General features: G+C 48.1%; 1 protein-coding gene across 2 annotated transcripts in view; it reads right to left on the reverse strand.

Moving 5' to 3' along the window:
* BMAL1 (basic helix-loop-helix ARNT like 1) overlaps positions 1-17,143 on the reverse strand; it is a 108,269-nt gene that overhangs the window by 10,782 nt on the left and 80,344 nt on the right. For both annotated transcript variants that reach the window (XM_068988657.1, XM_068988658.1), the window contains 8 exons: positions 16,700-16,857; positions 14,856-14,935; positions 9,993-10,085; positions 8,813-8,930; positions 6,100-6,249; positions 3,422-3,668; positions 1,979-2,085; positions 486-636 (listed from right to left, as the gene is read on the reverse strand). In XM_068988657.1, coding sequence (XP_068844758.1) covers positions 486-636; positions 1,979-2,085; positions 3,422-3,668; positions 6,100-6,249; positions 8,813-8,930; positions 9,993-10,085; positions 14,856-14,935; positions 16,700-16,857 — 1,104 coding nt within the window. The remainder of the gene's footprint in view (positions 1-485; positions 637-1,978; positions 2,086-3,421; positions 3,669-6,099; positions 6,250-8,812; positions 8,931-9,992; positions 10,086-14,855; positions 14,936-16,699; positions 16,858-17,143) is intronic.

Below are 17,143 nucleotides of genomic sequence, written 5' to 3' on the forward strand. Positions count from 1 at the left end.
CAGTCAGCTCTACCTACGGGTGGGGGGTTGCACATCACCAGGAAGGAGATGCGGGGAGCAGCCGGCAGAGAGGGGCTTTCCCTTCCCTGCTCGCCCAGCAGCTGGCAAGCCTTTGAGGTGGCATTCCGCAGCGGTGAGTGCTCAGGCCACCAGCCTGGGGAGCACATATCCCCATCCCTCCTCCGCCAAGGCCCGTATGGGCTGATGAGCCTTTGAACTCAAAGGCTGGCTGCTTTGTCGGAAAGGAAAGGCTGCTGTCTCCGAGAGCCTTTCCAGCAGCTGGGGGCCTGAGAGTTCTGAGTACTGAAGCGTGTCCTTTGTTAGCCACCTTCTGGCTTCTGCCAGTCCTGAGGCTTCACAGGATATTAGCAAGATGACAGTAAAGGATGGGATACTGGCTGTTCCTGTACCGCCTTTCCCAGGTAAGGGGCCCAAGGCATTCCTCCTGGAAGCAAGGGAGCTTCTGAAATAGGAAAGACACTTACAAAACAACGGTGTTCGTGGAGACAATGTATTCTACTTCCTTGGTCCAAGGGTTCATGAAACTGAACCACCGACTCCGCAGTGTGATGAAAGAACCATCTTTGATTTTAAACTTGTAGCAATTAGTGGTAATCTTTTCTCTTGTCTGTAAAACTGAAAATATAAAGAAACCAGGAACATTGCTGTTTCCTCAGAACAATGCATTAAACTAACCAAATACTAAATGTGCTCAGGCTTCAAGGCCACCCCATCTTTAATAAGCCATGGGACGTGGCACCTCAGAGAAGAGGGTGTTTCTGAGGGCCTGATTTCTGAGCCTTCCAGTTGGGTTGTGAACCTGTCACTATTCAGAGTGTATGAAATAAAGGAAATAACAGTGCATTCTAGACATCTAGCTGGATTCATCTATGAAGTGAATGCCACACAAGAAGGCTCAGTCCACAGGGACCATGTAATCTCCCCATCATAGAGCCTGAGGACATCCGGATTCAGACACCATCTCACCCATGGAAACCTCATTCTTTCATGTAACAAACATGTAGCAAGTATGCTTCATGTGCCAAGTACTGGAGATAAAAGAGGGGACAGGATATGACTTGCACCCTCAGGAGAGGAATGAGGGACAGCTACGCAGAGGAGATCAGAGCCTTCAGGGGTGAATACAAGTTTGCCAAAAGGAAGGAGGGAAGAACCCAGTGCTACCCGAGGAGTGGCAGGGCCTGGGGTGGGAGTGGGAACAGTGAGATATCAGTGCGTCTGGAGGACAAAGCCCCTGCAGACAGGGATCGGGTCGGGAGGTGAAGCTGGGGAGGTGGCTCAGGGCCAGGACGTGGAGGGTCTTGAGCATCTGTCAAAGGTGACTGCGCAGGGGGTTTTGAGCACAGATGTGACTGTCAGGCTCAGTCTGTCAGAGCATAAGCGGGACAGCAATAGAAGATGGATTGGCGGGGCAGAGCCAAGTCCATCACAATCATCAGGTGGGTACCAGGGCTGCATCAGGGGCTTGGCAGAAAGGGGCCTCCTTGGAGATGCATGGCTGAGATGAATGAACAGTTCTGACGGAGGAAAGAGTAAAGGAGGGAGTCAATGTTGGCTACTGTCTCAGGAGGCTATGTATGTGGCCACGCCATTAACCAAGAGGAAAATGCAGGAGGCGGTGCAGGGATTTGTAGGAAATTAGATCCGCTTGGGCCACACTAAATCTTTACATAGTCCAGGGAAACCCTCTGAACCAGAGATGCCTTCCAGAAATTGCTCCAGCCCGCGTAGAGATCTGCTAGGCAGTCGGGGTGGGCGGTTATCCGGAAGGGGGTAGGTAGATGAGGCCTGGGGGAAAGAGCAGCACCCTCTCCTCCCAGACATTCTGGCCTGCAGGTCCCTGGGCTGGCTGACTCCCACCTCACAGGGGCAGATTTCTCTGCAAGGGTCCATGGACATATCTAGAAGGAGGGGGACACTTGAAACTTCAGACCTGGTGTAGAGCCCAGCAGCTTACCTTGCCTATGACATTCTGCGAGATGTCCTATGTCATCTTGGTGGAAATACTCATAACACGACGTGCCTAGAAGTTCTTGTGGTAGATATGCCAAAATAGCTGTTGCCCTAAAAGGGAAAAAAAAAATTTTTTTTAAATAAAAGAACATTCAGACAATTAACAGATCTCTGCAGTGGATGACTCCTGCTACAGCCAATGAAAACAAGGTCAAAGCTGGGTGGGTTCAGAGGGCTTATTACATGGGTTTTGTTCTTTCTCATGAAGCTGACTTTAATCAGGGTTATAAAAACAGAGAGAGAAAGCAAAGACTTTCAAAGGGGCTGTTAGCACAAGACATCAAATTTTAGGTTTAAAAGTAGTAACTTTTAGATTAAAAAAAAGTGATAGGACTCTAAACTCCAGGTCAAAACTTCTCCAATTTACTGCCTGCTTTTTATCAGAGTGACCAGAAGCCCCAGTCGTGGGGCCCACAGGGACCTTGAGAAGTGGCTGCCTCCTCTTCTAGTATTTAGTGACTGGCTATTTCCAGTAGCCAGAAAAATTGCTAGCCTGTGGATACTTGTAAGGAAGCAGCAGAGAGCAGTGGAAATTTGGGTTCTTAGCCCAGGTCTACGGCCAACGAGTTACGAATCTCAGAGGGGGCTGGTCTTCAGGCTGAGCCTCAGTTCATCAGCCATAAAGAATGAGACCAGACTAGATCAGTGTTGTCCAGCAGAACTTTCTGTGAAGACAGAAATGTTCCGTTCAGGTACCATTAGCCACTGTTGCTGCTGTTTAGTCGCTAAGTTGTATCCAATCCTTTGTGACCCCATGGACTGCAGCCTACCAGGCTCCTCTGTCCATGGGATTTCTCAGGCAAGAATACTGGAGTGGGGTGCCATTCCCCTCTGCAGGGGATCTTCCTGACCCATGGATTGAACCTGCATCTCCTGCATTGGCAGGCAGATTCTTTATAGCTGAGCCACCAGGGAAGCCACATGTGACTACTGATACTTGAAATGTGGTTAGTGAGCTGGGGGAATTTAAATTCACATTTTATTTAACTTTAATTGATTAAATATATGGGGTTACTATAGCCAATGACTACTGTATTGATAGCTCAAGACCAGATAATCTTTTCAAAGTCCCACATCCCAGAACTCACGTTACAGTAATTAATGGAACACTCCATAGATTCAGATAGCATGTTATGCCTATTATTTCTCTTTTAGCCATGGACATCAAGCCACCCCACTTCACTGTCTCTACCTGCCCAAGAATGACATGGTGAAAATTTCTGTATTGATGATGATAACCCACTAGGTCTCATTTTTCAGCAGATCCACCCATCACTTCCTCCTCTCTGTCCTTAAGAAAGGCAGCCAATGGCCCAGTCTACTCTGCTTTACTCAAGGTTGAAAATCTGCTGCCAAGACAGTCCTAAGGTAACGTGCAGACTCTTACCTCTGGTCTACAAAAACAAACTTCCCATCTATCGCGTGCCGGGAGACATATTCCATTGACTTCACCCTGATTTCCCCGTTTGCCGGTTGTGGAACCATGTGAGAGTGCAGCCGTCCGATGGCGACAAGGCAGCTAAGATTACACCCCTCATTGTCTGGTTCGTTGTCTTCATCCAGCCCCATCTTTGTGGGCGGCCAGCTTTTCAAATAGCCTGTGCTGTGGATTGTGCAGAAGCTTTTTCGATCTGCTGGAAAGCAAAGTCCGATGTCAGTGGGGCTTTGGGGCCTGGAAGCACAGGCAGCCTATCAGGCACTGAGATGTAGGGAGGGACTGAAAATATAAAAATCAAAGCCTACTGTTCAGAAGATAGCATCAAGTGAAAGAGAAAGACAGAAAGATCAGGCATGATCCAGCGTCACGTGTGTTTCGTAGCAATGATGACACCAAACGGGCATCACGTACACCAAGGAAGTAGCAGCACAATCCCCCTGGCAGAGGAAGGCTGCCCAGAAGCACTGTGCAGGAGGAAAGCTGGGAGGGATGAGCACTGGCTAAAGGACCAGAATGTGTGAAGGCTGAGAAGGTACAAAGACCCAGAGGGGCACCCTGTACAGCAAACAGCAGAGCGCTCCGTGCAGGTGAGGTGGAAAGGGAGGTGCTGGGGGTAAGTGCTGGGAAGGCAGGTTGGCAGCATACTGCTGGGGCCTTGGATCATTTGCTCACAAAGGTGTTAACCTTTTCCAGACTGGAAATGGAGAGTTTCCAAGGGCACTTACAGTGGGGAAACAGCAAAATCACATCGTGATTTGGATGCTTTAGTGACGGGGGGCGGTGGGGGACTGGAAGACAGTAAAAGCCAGGAGGAGGATAGTAATCAGCCAGAGATGCCGGGGACTCACGATGGCAGTGCTGTGGAGATAAGGGGGAGGCAGGAAGGACGCAGGGGAATTTCTGAGCTGAACTTTTGGGATCTGGTCTGAGTATCAAATATTTGGGATGAAAAAGGAAAACACAGATGAGTCCAACTTTTTCGGATTGAGTGGTTACAGGTACAATTTGTTGACTCAGGGGAGAGAATACAGAGTGTGTCTTAGAGGAGAGGGAGAAAAGATTTCATTGTGGGACACGTTAAGTGTGAAGCATCCGTGAATTTCAACAGTACACATTTTTTGTTTTTTTGTCGGCGGGGGCGGGCTGCCTTGTGTCGCAGCTCGCGGGATCTTAGTTCCCCAACCAGGGCTCAAACCTGTGCCCCCCTTGCCATGGAGGACTGCCAGGAAAGTCCCAGTAAACACATTCTTATGGAATGTTTACCAAGCATCGGGTCTGTGCTAGTTACTGGGAAAGAGTGGAAAACAAGTCAGGCACGCCTCTGTGGAATTTACAGTCTAATGGGGGAGAGGTACTGTAAACAAATAATCGCACAAATGACTCCATAACTGCAATGGGAAGCAAGTGTTACAAGGACAACCTGCAGGGTTTGCCATGCAGACAGAAGGCAGTCTGAGGGACTGAGCACCAGACATCGAGGTCCACTCTGAAGGGCGGTTTGCAGAGAGCCAGGGAGGGGAGCCAGTGGCAAGTAAGGCATTTCCTTCAGAGGTGACACCACACGCGCAGATGCTGAGTGGAAGGGGTTGGAGGCATCAAACGGAGGTCTGCTCGGCTCAAACCTATGGAGGAGTGTCAAGGGAGAGCACTAGAGGGTCACATTAAAGATTTTAAACTTTTCTTCAAGAGCAATGGGAACCAATGAAGGGTTTGAAACAGGGGACGGATACAAAGATTTGCTTTTAGAAAGGTCACTCTGGCCATGGGAAGGGCTGGAAAGCGTGAGGAAAGTACTTCAACAGACTCATGAGACCCAGGACAGCCTCGATCGAGTAATGGCAGTAACAAACACACTTCTTCAGGGGTGATTCATAGCAGCAAGAACCCTAGGTCAGGGTGGAGGGAAATGGGGAGAAGGTGTCTCCCAGGCTCTCAGCACACACAGCTAGATGCGAGGAGCTGCCGTAACATTCCAGAGGAAGCCTGGGTGGTTACTTCTATGCCTATCACCTATGAGATGCTCTTGAGATGTCCAAGCAGGTAGATTAAATAAGCAGTTAGTTTACAAAATCTGGAGTTCAAAAGAGCAGTGTGGGCTAGAAATATGAACCTGGAGATTACTGGCATATAAATGTCATTGAAAGCTACGTGGGTGGGTGACATTACCTATGGACTGTGTATGTATCTACTCCTCTTAAGAGGGCTGGAAAGGAACCAACAGAAAGAACTCAGAGGAGAGTTCAGAGTGGGAGGGGGCAGCAAGGTGAGAAGAAACACTTCACCGTGGAAGAGAAATGGCATGTCTGCTGCTCCTAGCCACCTGTAGGCACCGGTGAACCTAGGGTAACTCTGGCAGGCGCTGGGGACACAGGGAACTGTGACTGAGAATACTCTTCCCCAGCCACACGAAAACGAACAGAATTGAAACAGAGGAAGCCTTTCCACGAATCTGTCAGGGCTTCCCGCCTCCCCGTGGCTCCCCAGCTGCCCTCACAGAAGCAGGGCCACAGAGGTCCTGGCTGCAAACCTGTGACCTGCCTGCTCTGAGCCCACACCCTACTGAGAGCCCCTCTGTGGAAAGGCCAGCCTCACCTGTGAAAGGATTTAATGAACTCTTAAGTGGTTACCTTTTTTCTTGGAGCAGGTAGAGGGGAAATCCTTGTCTTCCACTTTTACTGAAGGCCTGTTACACTTCATCCTACAGAAGAAAGAACGCCGTGCTCCAGAACATAATCGAGATGGCCCAGGGGTTATATCTGTTTTAACTGGAAGTCCAGCTGCAAATCAATACACAAAACGTGATAAACTGAGGGTCGTGTTGTCCGTCAGGCAGGGGAGCATGCCCTTGAAGAAAGCCTTTTCTTTCCTGCCTCTCTGTTCTGTAACAGGGGCCTGACAGCAACACTCCTCCTCACAGGCTTGCACAGATGCTCTGCACATGGGGTGCTGTCGGCCTGCCGGTCTTCTAGAACATGCAGAATGCAGCTACTGATGGACGGACTACGCACTCTGGGGAACAAAGAAATACACACGGGACCCTCTTCTCAGCGGCAGCTGAGAGGGGGAAATGGAAGCTGACCGGAAGGACTGTGCTCATGCCACACACGGTGTATGACTGAAAAGTGCCAAATAAAGGGCAGAAACAATCGGTGTTTCCCAGAGGAGGCAGAAAGTGGGCCGGGACCTGGAGAGTGGGCAGGGTCTGGACACTGGAATGGAACAGAGGCAACAGGGTTGGCTCGAGTTCTCAAGCCTGGCTGGACACCAGAACCCCCAGATGCTGTATCGACCTGAAGATGCTTGAGCCCCACTCTAGACCTGTGCCGCCCAGTGCAGGAGCCACTAGCTACATGCAGCTGCTGGGATCTTCAAACTGGAAGCGTGCTGAACATGTGAATATACCCAAGATTTCAAAGACATAGTGCAAAAAAAAAAAAATCAGAAAGACTTCCTTTTGGATTGAGTGTTAAGTAAAAGATAGTTTTAAAATAAGTTTTGCATTTATTTTTACTTTTTCAAATGTAGCTATCAGAAAATTTAAAATCATATATGTGGCTCATATTTGTGGTTTGAATTGTAGTCTTGGACCAACTGAATTACAATCTCTGGAGAAAAGCCTGACTGTTATCCTGATAGAAACATGGGCTACTTGTCAGCACAGAAGCCAGGGATCTGAGCCTGCCCCCCGACCCCTCCACCCTGCAGTCCTGCACTGCGTCCTCACGGGGACCTGAGCCTGCCCCCCCGCCCCTCCACCCTGCAGTCCTGCACTGCGTCCTCACGGGGATCTGAGCCTGCGCCCCCGTCCCTCCACCCCGCAGTCCTGCACTGCGTCCTCACGGGGATCTGAGGCTGCGCCCCCGCCCCTCCACCCCGCAGTCCTGCACTGCGTCCTCACGGGGATCTGAGCCTGCCCCCCCGCCCCTCCACCCCGCAGTCCTGCACTGCGTCCTCACGGGGATCTGAGCCTGCCCCCCCCCGCCCCTCCACCCCGCAGTCCTGCACTGCGTCCTCACGGGGACCTGAGGCTGCCCCCCCGCCCCTCCACCCCGCAGTCCTGCACTGCGTCCTCAGGGATGAGAAGGTCTGTGTCGTCCAGCCCTCCCCCTCCCCTGAATGTTTTTCTCCCGCAGCACCAGCAAACCCCAGCACCACCCTTCTGCCCCCATCCACCAATCATTTCTTCTGCTACTCTCCTCCCTTCATCACCTGGCAAATATTAATCCATCTTTTCAAACCCACCTGGAGCTGTCACCTACTCCATGATGCATGCGCCCACACCCACATGGGGATGAGTCATCGTTCTCTGTGGCTGGTACTACGTCTATGGCTGCACTTATTATACACGGTGCTGTCTCCTCATCGCCCTGACTACATGGGTAACAGCCTTAGAGGCAAGGACCGAACAGCATTCACCTCTTCCTCCTGAGGTCACTAAGACAACTGCAGGACCAGACTATAAAGGGGACCAGGTGGCAGGGACTACATTGTACTTGTAGGAAGATGAGGAGTGCCTTAGTGAAAAGGATGACTTAAAGGAGATTCCACTGGTGGTTATTTCCTTCCAGAGACTATAATGGAGAGCCTGGGAGCAGGAAGCTAGTTAGGCTATGACGGCACTGGGCCAAGGTAAATACAACGTTGTGCTTACTATGTGCTGGAAACAGTGTGCTGTATGTTTTTAGCATATTAAATCCTCACAGCAACCTGATGAAGTCGGTGATACTGTGCAGGTAAAGAAGCTGAGGCACAGAGAGGTTAAGTAACTTGCTCAAGGTCACGCAGCTAGTAAATGGCGGAGCCACGATTCGAGCCCTGCCTCTGACCCCAGAGTCCACGCTCTTCACTGCTGGAGTGCAGAGCTCCCCGTGGGACTGAAGGGGGAGAGAGCTCCTGGCAGGCAGGGGGGCAGGAGCAGGAAGCCGGGAAGGACATGAGTGGTGCCCCACCACTGCCACGAGGAAGCAGGGAGGCAGGTCGGGGGGTGGTGGGGGGAGGGACCTCAAGAGAAACCACTTTGGGGGGAACAAATCAAACTGATGTGAACCCTTTTAACTCAGGAACATACAACTGGGGATTCTAGATTCTGAAAAAAAAAACTGACTAAAAATCAGAAAGAATCAAATTAAAACGGTTGTTTTTCCCCTCACGAATTTGGACATTGAAGTTTTTTCTTCTTTATGTAAACCAGAATAGAAACAAACACGAAGTAATATAATAATTTCATTCAGCCAAAGAGCACTTGTGACCCAGATAAAGGGCAGAGAGGTAGGAACCCAGCCGCTGAGGCCGACAGAGCACAGGCCGCGCAGCCTGGCCCTCGGCGGCTCCCGAACTCACTTTTTGCATCTATGAGCCGCTCCCGGGGTGCGGTGTCAGAGGAGGAGAGCTGCTCCTTGACTTTGGCGATATCTTTAGGATGCAGGTAGTCAAATAAACTCTGACCAATCAGATCATTCTGTGGGAATGCATCACCAAGAAGGACAAGTCAACAACGGCATGCGGAATATAAGGGCTTTGCCTTTACTCGGCACGTTCAAGCATGAGAATCTCAAGTATTTCACACGTTAACATGGACACACGTCCAGGCACTTTGCCTAGATAAGGACACCATGAATGAGGCACTGAGAAGAAGGGACAAGGGCTCACCCACATCAACAGCTCACGCTCCTCTAAGGCAAAAGCCTTTCACAGCGTGTATCCCTTTACTTCCCATGCCCACAGATTCCCTTCCAAGACCTCAGCGGGAGGAATGCAGGGCGTGGGCTCTGACTCTAGCTCCATTAGACCTCTGTTCTTAAACAAGTTGTGTCATACTATATGCCTCACCAGCCTAATTGTTAGCAGAGTTATAAATACCTTCCTCCACAGCTTTGCTCTAAGACTGAAGAGAGCAAAATACGTTGGAAACATGAAATTTACATTAATTTATATAAATGTTATTTTGATACTGCAATTCTTCTGCTTTACCAAATTTCCATGCAAATACCGGTATGAGCATGAGTGAATGAATGAAAAAAATGAATAAAAACTCTAGGGACAAAACAGGTGATAAGCTCTTTTCTAGAAGCTTTTATTTAAATAGTTATATGATTCTACAAACAGTCATAGAATGTATGGATTGTTACAATCATTTTATAGAGGATGCTGAGGTTCAATAGCACTAATGAGTGATACATCATTGTAGATACAGTACGGGTAAATTCCCATTTTTCTTATTCCCTGGCATTGTACTGTCTGTCTTCCCTGTCAAATAGCCCCTTGTCTCCCTACCCCTACACTTGCAGCAGTGAGAAAGTTACAAGGCTGATTAAGGTCAAACTTCCCAATGGAAGCATATTAAAGGAAGTTTTCTAAGTTTATATTCATTTCTGTGTTAAGAATTTTCTGGAAGAAGGATGGGGCTGGGGAACAATAGAAGCATTTCACGTATCACTTGTCTATTAGTTATTCTGAGAAGTGGGGTAGCCTTTTTGGCCACTGTAAGGCTGCCCACCACCAGTGGGAACAGGGACAGTACCTGGCTATAGTTGAGGATCTTGAAGACAGACTCTGACACAAAGAGGATCTTCCCTCGGTCACATCCTACGACAAACAAAAATCCATCTGCTGCCTAATCAGGAGAAATGGATAGTCAATTTATCACACTTTAGGAGACATGATTTATAATCACTCTGATAGCAAATAAGGATTTATTTTCTAAGTGTCCAAAGCATGGGACTGCAGTCACTGACAGTTTCACAGGTGTCCTGAGAACAGGATGCTTAGAACAAATACCTTCTGAGAATGGTAAGATTCTCTCCAAGGCAGACATACACACATGGATCACTAATGATTACCAGGGGAGTCCAATTACAGAGAGTTTTGTCTCGAAGGAGAACTCAGTGTAAGATTTTCCCTTTGACTGCATGAAGGTCCAGAGAAATCCATTTCATTGTTCTAAGTATAACAACACTATAATATCACAGAGTCTGAGACTAGAAGGAAACTTTAGGGTCAAAATTCCCTCTCAAATATTGAAGCCACCATCTGTCCAAGACTTGAACACCTCCATTTCGAGGGAGCTCTCTGGAACAGTGGGCTCAGCACCTGAAGCGTGGTCTGCTTTTGTTGTTTTATGCTGATGGCACGGAGCAGGGCCGGATCACTGGTAGGGCTTTTACCCCCTCCCCTACGTATCCCCACCCCAAAGCGATTCTAATGTTCACAGGGCTGAGAACAACTACTCAAGTTTTATTCCCTGATGCAGAGATGAGCTGTTTATATCCTAAATGAGACAAGAAAAGCCAAGCAAAATTTTCTCCTGACATTCTTTCACCTCTTCACTTTAAGTACAGGCAAAAATCCAAAGTGTCAACAAAGACAGCTGTGGAGACAGGGCAGTATTCGTTGGACAGACCAAGGCAGATAAATACTGAAGCCATGGAACATGAGAGCTTAGGATGTTTTGTGCAAATGTGACTGAAGCCTACCCAGGGCTCTCCAGATGGATGACCCCTAAGAACCCCTGCTGGGGCCTTCTGGGGAGGGTGCTCCCCGCTCTACCATGCACTTGCTCTATGCTCAGGTTGCTGCTGTTCAGCGCTCAGTCAGGTCCGACTCTTTGCAACCCCACGAACAGCAGCACGCCAGGCTTCCCTGTCCTTCACCATCTCCCAGAGTTTGCTCACACTCATGTTCGTTGAGTATACTCAGCTACCACAGACTAAACCACATGTATCATTATCTTCTTTATTTGCGGGTCCTCGGTCTGTTCTTTGGAATAGACTACTAAAGAACCTGGGGCTTTCCCAATGGCTCAGATCTGCCTGCTCATGCAGGAGACTCAAAGAGACACAGGTACGATCCCTGGGTTGGGAAGATCCCCTGGAGAAGGAAATGACAACCCACTCCAGTATTCATGCCTGGGAAATCCCATGGACAAAGCAGCCTGGCGGGCTGTAGTCCATGGGGTTGCAAGAGTCGGATGCGACTCAGCACACATACACACGCTAATAAAGAACCTACTCCCTTTTCCACAAAAGGGCCTTTGGGATGCAGTTAAACTCAAAGAACTAAGGAAATGAATTCACGCACCAGAAGGTAACAGAATGGCACGCGCACTTGTGCTGGGATAAAAGACGCGAGTGAGAGGGGAAGAGACTCACTACTGCTGTGAGAGGGCCCGGCAGGCCACCTGCCAGAAGGAGGCTGGGGCTGATCCTTTCCTAAGTTAGGCCTCTGTGCTGGCCTGGGGGCAAAGGATGACAGTGAGGGGGAAGCCACTTCCCAAGCACCATCTGCTAGAAGCCTCATTCTGTCAAGAAAAAGAGGGTATTAATAACTTCCTCTTTGCCTTGCAGACAACCTTATATCTCAACTAGAGAAGAGAGTATTTTGAGGCTTTTCATTAATGAAGTGATGTGGCTCAAAAGGTGCTTGGAAAGAAGGTGCCTGGGATATCCTGGAAGAGATGCTGAGCAGACTCAGGCCCAAGCTGATGACAAGCGGAGAGGATTTCAACACATTCAGGGGAGGGAGAAGGTTCCAGAGGCCAGTGAATACGGTCAGTGTAGCGGAGGCACAAAACATTCCGACTCCGCTTCAGTCGGGCAGATGAGCACCAGCAGGTGAAGGAGCCAGGCTGAGGGCCAGCCAGAGAGCAGAGGGGTGAGAACAGGAGCCCCCAGGGCTGGGGAAATGAAGGCAGGCTCGGCCTCAGGGAGAACGGTGCCAAGTTAATGAGTGACACGGAACCCAAGGGGCTGCCTCACTTTCAAAGCTCGGCAGGTACAGGTTCCAGACGCCATAAACTGGTCAAACTCACTGCTCCTTGACATGCCAGTCATTAAAGGTATTTTTGAAAGCACTTGTTAAGGAAAGCAATTAGTCAGATTTGCACTGGTAAGGGAGACTGAAAGTCCAGGTCCTGCGGCCAAACGGTTCAGACATCATCTGAGTGGACCCTGCTGTCTCCTGAAGCTAATTCCCAGGGGCTCAGCATCCAGAAGTGGTAAGGAATTAGACAGTGCTTCCCAGCCACTGAGACGGGGCAGAGAAATGAGAAAAGTTCCATGAGAGAAGACAGATCACCACTGACGTTGTATGTGAGAGAGGAGCAGAAAAGGCAGGGCCAAGATGAAGTCTTTCACTTGAACAGCATTAAAACCCTTATTCCAGACCCTGATAAGTATGAGCATCTAATAGAGAATCATTTAGAAAAGCAGCAACAATTACTAAACACTTGTTGTTGTAAAAGGAACTTGTTTTATATGTGTACATGCATATATGTATTTCTTTAAAAAACACCAAATTACCAATATGGTGATCAGGACCAGTTACATAATTAGTGGGGTCCAGGACAGAATGAAAATGCAGGGACCCTTGTTTTCAAAATACAGTCTTCAAGATGGCGGCAGCAGAGCATTAAACCAAGTACCGGGTCCTATGTAGCTGCAAGGGTTGCACGCCTGTGAAGCCAGCCCTGATGGCTTCTCTGGAGATGCTGCAGATACAGTTCATATCTTAATCCTAGTATGTCCTCCCTGAGAACAGGGACATTTTTATGAAAAGGATGGCAAGGTGAGGGCAGCGCTGAGTCCTCTGAGTCTGCCTTGAGAGGTAACCAAATGACCATCACTAACTTGCTGAGAAGCCTCGCCCCTACCCTAAGGTGTTAATCAGTGATCGGATGTTCGTAGGACAGTGCCATGCAAAACCCATTAAGTACTAAAATGTTTGTTGAGTCAGTGAACAAATGAAAATGGAAGACAGAGGCTATGCCTATCCAATCTACAAGTCACACAAAGCTCTGAAGGATCGCTAGTGAGAAGCTGGAATGTGGGACTAACCAATAAACAGATTGACAAAGAAGTTCAAAAAGACCAACTGTACCTACACAAGATGTAAAAACCCTTGCCTAACAATAATTCATGTACAAGAGAGCCGGGGAGGGTGCTGTGACAGCTGTCCCAGATGTGGCACTAATGAGATGGCTTCTCCTGCAAGGAGGCACCAGCCCCACCCGACCCCAGGCCAACCAGACCACAGCTGCAGTTCCACACCGGGTCATGACTTTAAATCAGCCACCACTGGAGGGAAATCCAGCAGACGGATGTGGCTCTGGAAAGAACGTGTGCCATCTGCTGCTCCTGACCCCTCTTGTGCCTGCTTCTCCTCTGGAGGCTGGAAGATCTAGATACCTGTGCTGCAACCTGCTTTGCACCTCTGGGGGACCAGGTGACATTTTCAAGATAAGCTGAAGTCTACTCCTGTGCTTCCAGGAAGGCATGCCTTTTCCTGATACAAAGGACAGCTGGCCTGGAGTCTCCCCTGCCCTCTTCCTGGCTGGTGAGCTACTGAAACCTGGCATAGCCATCTCCCTCCAAGGTGAAAAATCTGGCTCAGCAGGGTGGTGCAAGAAAACAGAGAGGGCCTGGCTCCTGCTGACCTCCCTGAACCTCCACAGCAGCCCCTCACTGCCTAACCAGGACTGGCTATGCTCGAGAAATGAAGCTCTGTTGACTCATAACATCCTGTTCCTTGCATTTAATACAGCATGTCACAAGGGGATGGGCAGACACTATTGGAATGAACAGGGAGGCCAGACTAACAGGGGGCCTGAAGCCAGGGTGAGCTGAAAATGGGTAGTGAAGATGGAGAAAAACAGAGGGACTACCCTCTATGCTAGGGCCTTGCAAACTTTTTGCTCAGAAATGCAAGGGCAGCCCTGGCTGGGGGGAGATGGGGCAGGTATTCCTCCCTTAAGTTAGGTTTCTCTGGTTTTCTTTCTACTATTTGCAAGAGGACATGTCTCTGAATTTAGTGTCTCTCTCTTAAGTTTCCAGGTGAAATCTTGCTTGGCCCAGAGCAGATCTGATTCTGCACAGAAGCCAGGTTCCCACGGCGCCACCCCAGCTGCCTTCCTGCAGAGGCCAGCCAGAGGAGCGAGTGCTACCGTCAGGCAGGTGGAAGCACCTGCCTCCTCCACTCATCTTCCTCCCCAGGGCTGCGACGTCTTCGGAAGCTTTGTTGTTTTGATGGAATTTTAGTAGAAAGGTTTTAGGTGGCTGTTTCTGTGCTAGTGGTCAAGTGAGGATGAGAGAAATTCTCAATGGTTATTAGTTTCAGTCCCTTTCTAAAACCTTCACATGCAGGAAGGGGATTCTTGATTACCTCCTATTTTTAACAAAATTCTGCTCTTCTGATTTAAAGTCCCTAGACCTTCCATTTTTGTTTGAGTGAGGGTAGAAGAGGAGGGTCCCGGGGAAGAGATGTGAGGCCTGTTCAAATAGTAAGAACAAGGTGGAGACCCTGACAGAGGAAGTGAGCCTAAACAAGTTCAGTGTTGAGACATCAAATTCCCACACACTTGTGTAAAAACAATCCCGTAATTGCAACATACCCTGAGAATAAGGTGTTTCAATTCATCATCTGACAGAAAAGTCGGCTTGTAGTTTGCCTCTGTGTATGGATTGGTGGCACCTTCCGGGGGAGAAAAAGAGAAAGAGTTGGAACACTTTATTTTCAGATAATGTCTCGTTTCACTTGACTGCCTCAAGCCTTCCAGACACAGCCTTGCCCCTACCCCCTGGGAGCTACATTTTATCTTCTCTCTCCTTGGCGGAGATAAGGCGAGCTCTGGCTTTGGACAGAAGCCTCTGACGCCAAAGAGAATATCATCGAAAAGTGAACACTGTTGACCACAGGAGACTTAGCAAGCTTGTTTTTGTCACCACAGCAAAAATTCAGGAACTAACAGAAGTTTAGAAACTGCTTCTAATAGAGAAGGAGGCTCTAGAAGCAAACTGGTCGAGACTCCTGGGATGCTCCCTCCCCACAACATCTATATTAAATGGGTTGTCTAGCGGGTGCTCAAATCACCACTCTAAATGTTCTTGGGAAGTCATCCAGTCTGCCAGGCCCTGAGTAAATACACTGTGGAAGGCGTTTGCTGTGAGTTCCTCTTCATCAGGGTTGAGTTAAATGAGCTTGGCAACCCAGAGAAATGCATTACTTCAGTAAATGCAACTCGAGCTCTCAGGACTGAAAGGGCATAAGACTTATGTTTAAAAGGCTGTCAATCTGGCATCTTTTGGGAGAATAACTCAGAGAAGAATGCCAGCAGTAAACAACTTGGAATCTAATCTGCAGAACGGTTAGTAGCACAGTGAAGAAATAAACCAAAACAGCTCATGACAATTCCAAAGACCACCAGGAAGGAGGGAAACAGAACCTGTCTGTGATTTTCAAATGAACTAACAAGGTGCATATTACTGATCACACCCCTGCATTTTAGGATCACTTGAGTTCTGCCACTCTTTTCTTTCCAATGAAACAGAAATTAGTTGTAATGATTTAATCTCTATCTTCCCTAACATGAATTTTAAAATGCCATTCTCCAAGCCCAGGATACAACACTTATATTTTTGAATCAAGGTCAAAAGACAAAACCAGCTACTTCTTATTTCTGGTGGCTTTGTAGAAATATAAAAGACGTAATTCTTTTTACCACGCAGGTCAGAGATCTGAGTGAGCGCCTACTTTCCAATTTCCTCAAATAGTCCAAGTCTAGCTGTGGAAAATTCCAGGGACGGCCTTCCCTAAAATGCCTGCCACAGTTCAGATTTCTCCTGTGGTTTGGATAAGTCACTTCCACGTTTCTGCCTCTGTTTTCTCACCCTCCCCACACTCGGAAAAGAAGGAAAACACTGCCTCCCTTATAAAGAGTTGATCTGGTTTGGGAAAATTCCAGGAAGATGAAAATATCATCAGTGTTCACTCAACAATAAAATGTAGCAAGTGCCGTCAACCAGTGACTCACTCTTCAAAAGGAACCAGGACGAATTTTTCCTCTTAAAAACTGGAACAGAGTTTCCTGTGTCATGGAGGGCAGCTACATTTCTGATGTTTATCATTGTATGGGCAAGGTCCAAGCACCACGTATATGCAAGATGGGATGTGCGCCTCTCTGTATGTAACCTGGGTTCGTACACACACACATGCATGGCACTCAGCCTCTACCCTCTGGGGATGCAGAAGAGCAAAACTGCATCTCGATACCCACAGAAGCTTGCTAATGCCGATGTCATTTGGCATAATGTCTGCTGCTGAAAATGACTGGTATACTCCTCAAGGTTGCATATTTGCAAGTAATAAACATTGGCCTTAGGGGGGCAGGGATATTCTAAGTAAGGGTGGTAACATTTGTGAGCAAGGGCGTAAAAAACAATAAAGCCGGGATCTCACCTCGTAATGTTTTCATGTGCTGAACAGCCATCCTCAGCACAGTAAGTTTATCTAATTTCCTAGACATCGCGTTGCACGTTGGTACCAAAGAAGCCAGTTCATCAATAAAACTGTTCATTTTATCCCGACGCCTCTTTTCAATCTGACTGTGAGCTTCCCTGAACAACAATATGAAAAATGATTTCTGTAAAATGTAACAGAGCATCAAGGAAACAATGATGAAAATAACTGTTTTCAATATTCATCTGACAAGGCAAATTCAGAATCTGAAGAATGTTTCAAACTGGGCTTTTCTACTAAAGTCACCCAAAAAAGTGCAGCTCACTGCCAAGTTGGTATTAGTTTTTTTTTTTAATGCTTACCTTATCCTTAGAATTGAGAAATGTTACAAAAATTGTCTTTTCACAGTCAACTGCGCTTTTAATTTCTCATTTCTATTCTTCT

This window comes from Capricornis sumatraensis, chromosome 16, assembly GCF_032405125.1.
Source record: "Capricornis sumatraensis isolate serow.1 chromosome 16, serow.2, whole genome shotgun sequence".
In the NCBI taxonomy this organism is placed as follows: domain Eukaryota; kingdom Metazoa; phylum Chordata; class Mammalia; order Artiodactyla; family Bovidae; genus Capricornis; species Capricornis sumatraensis.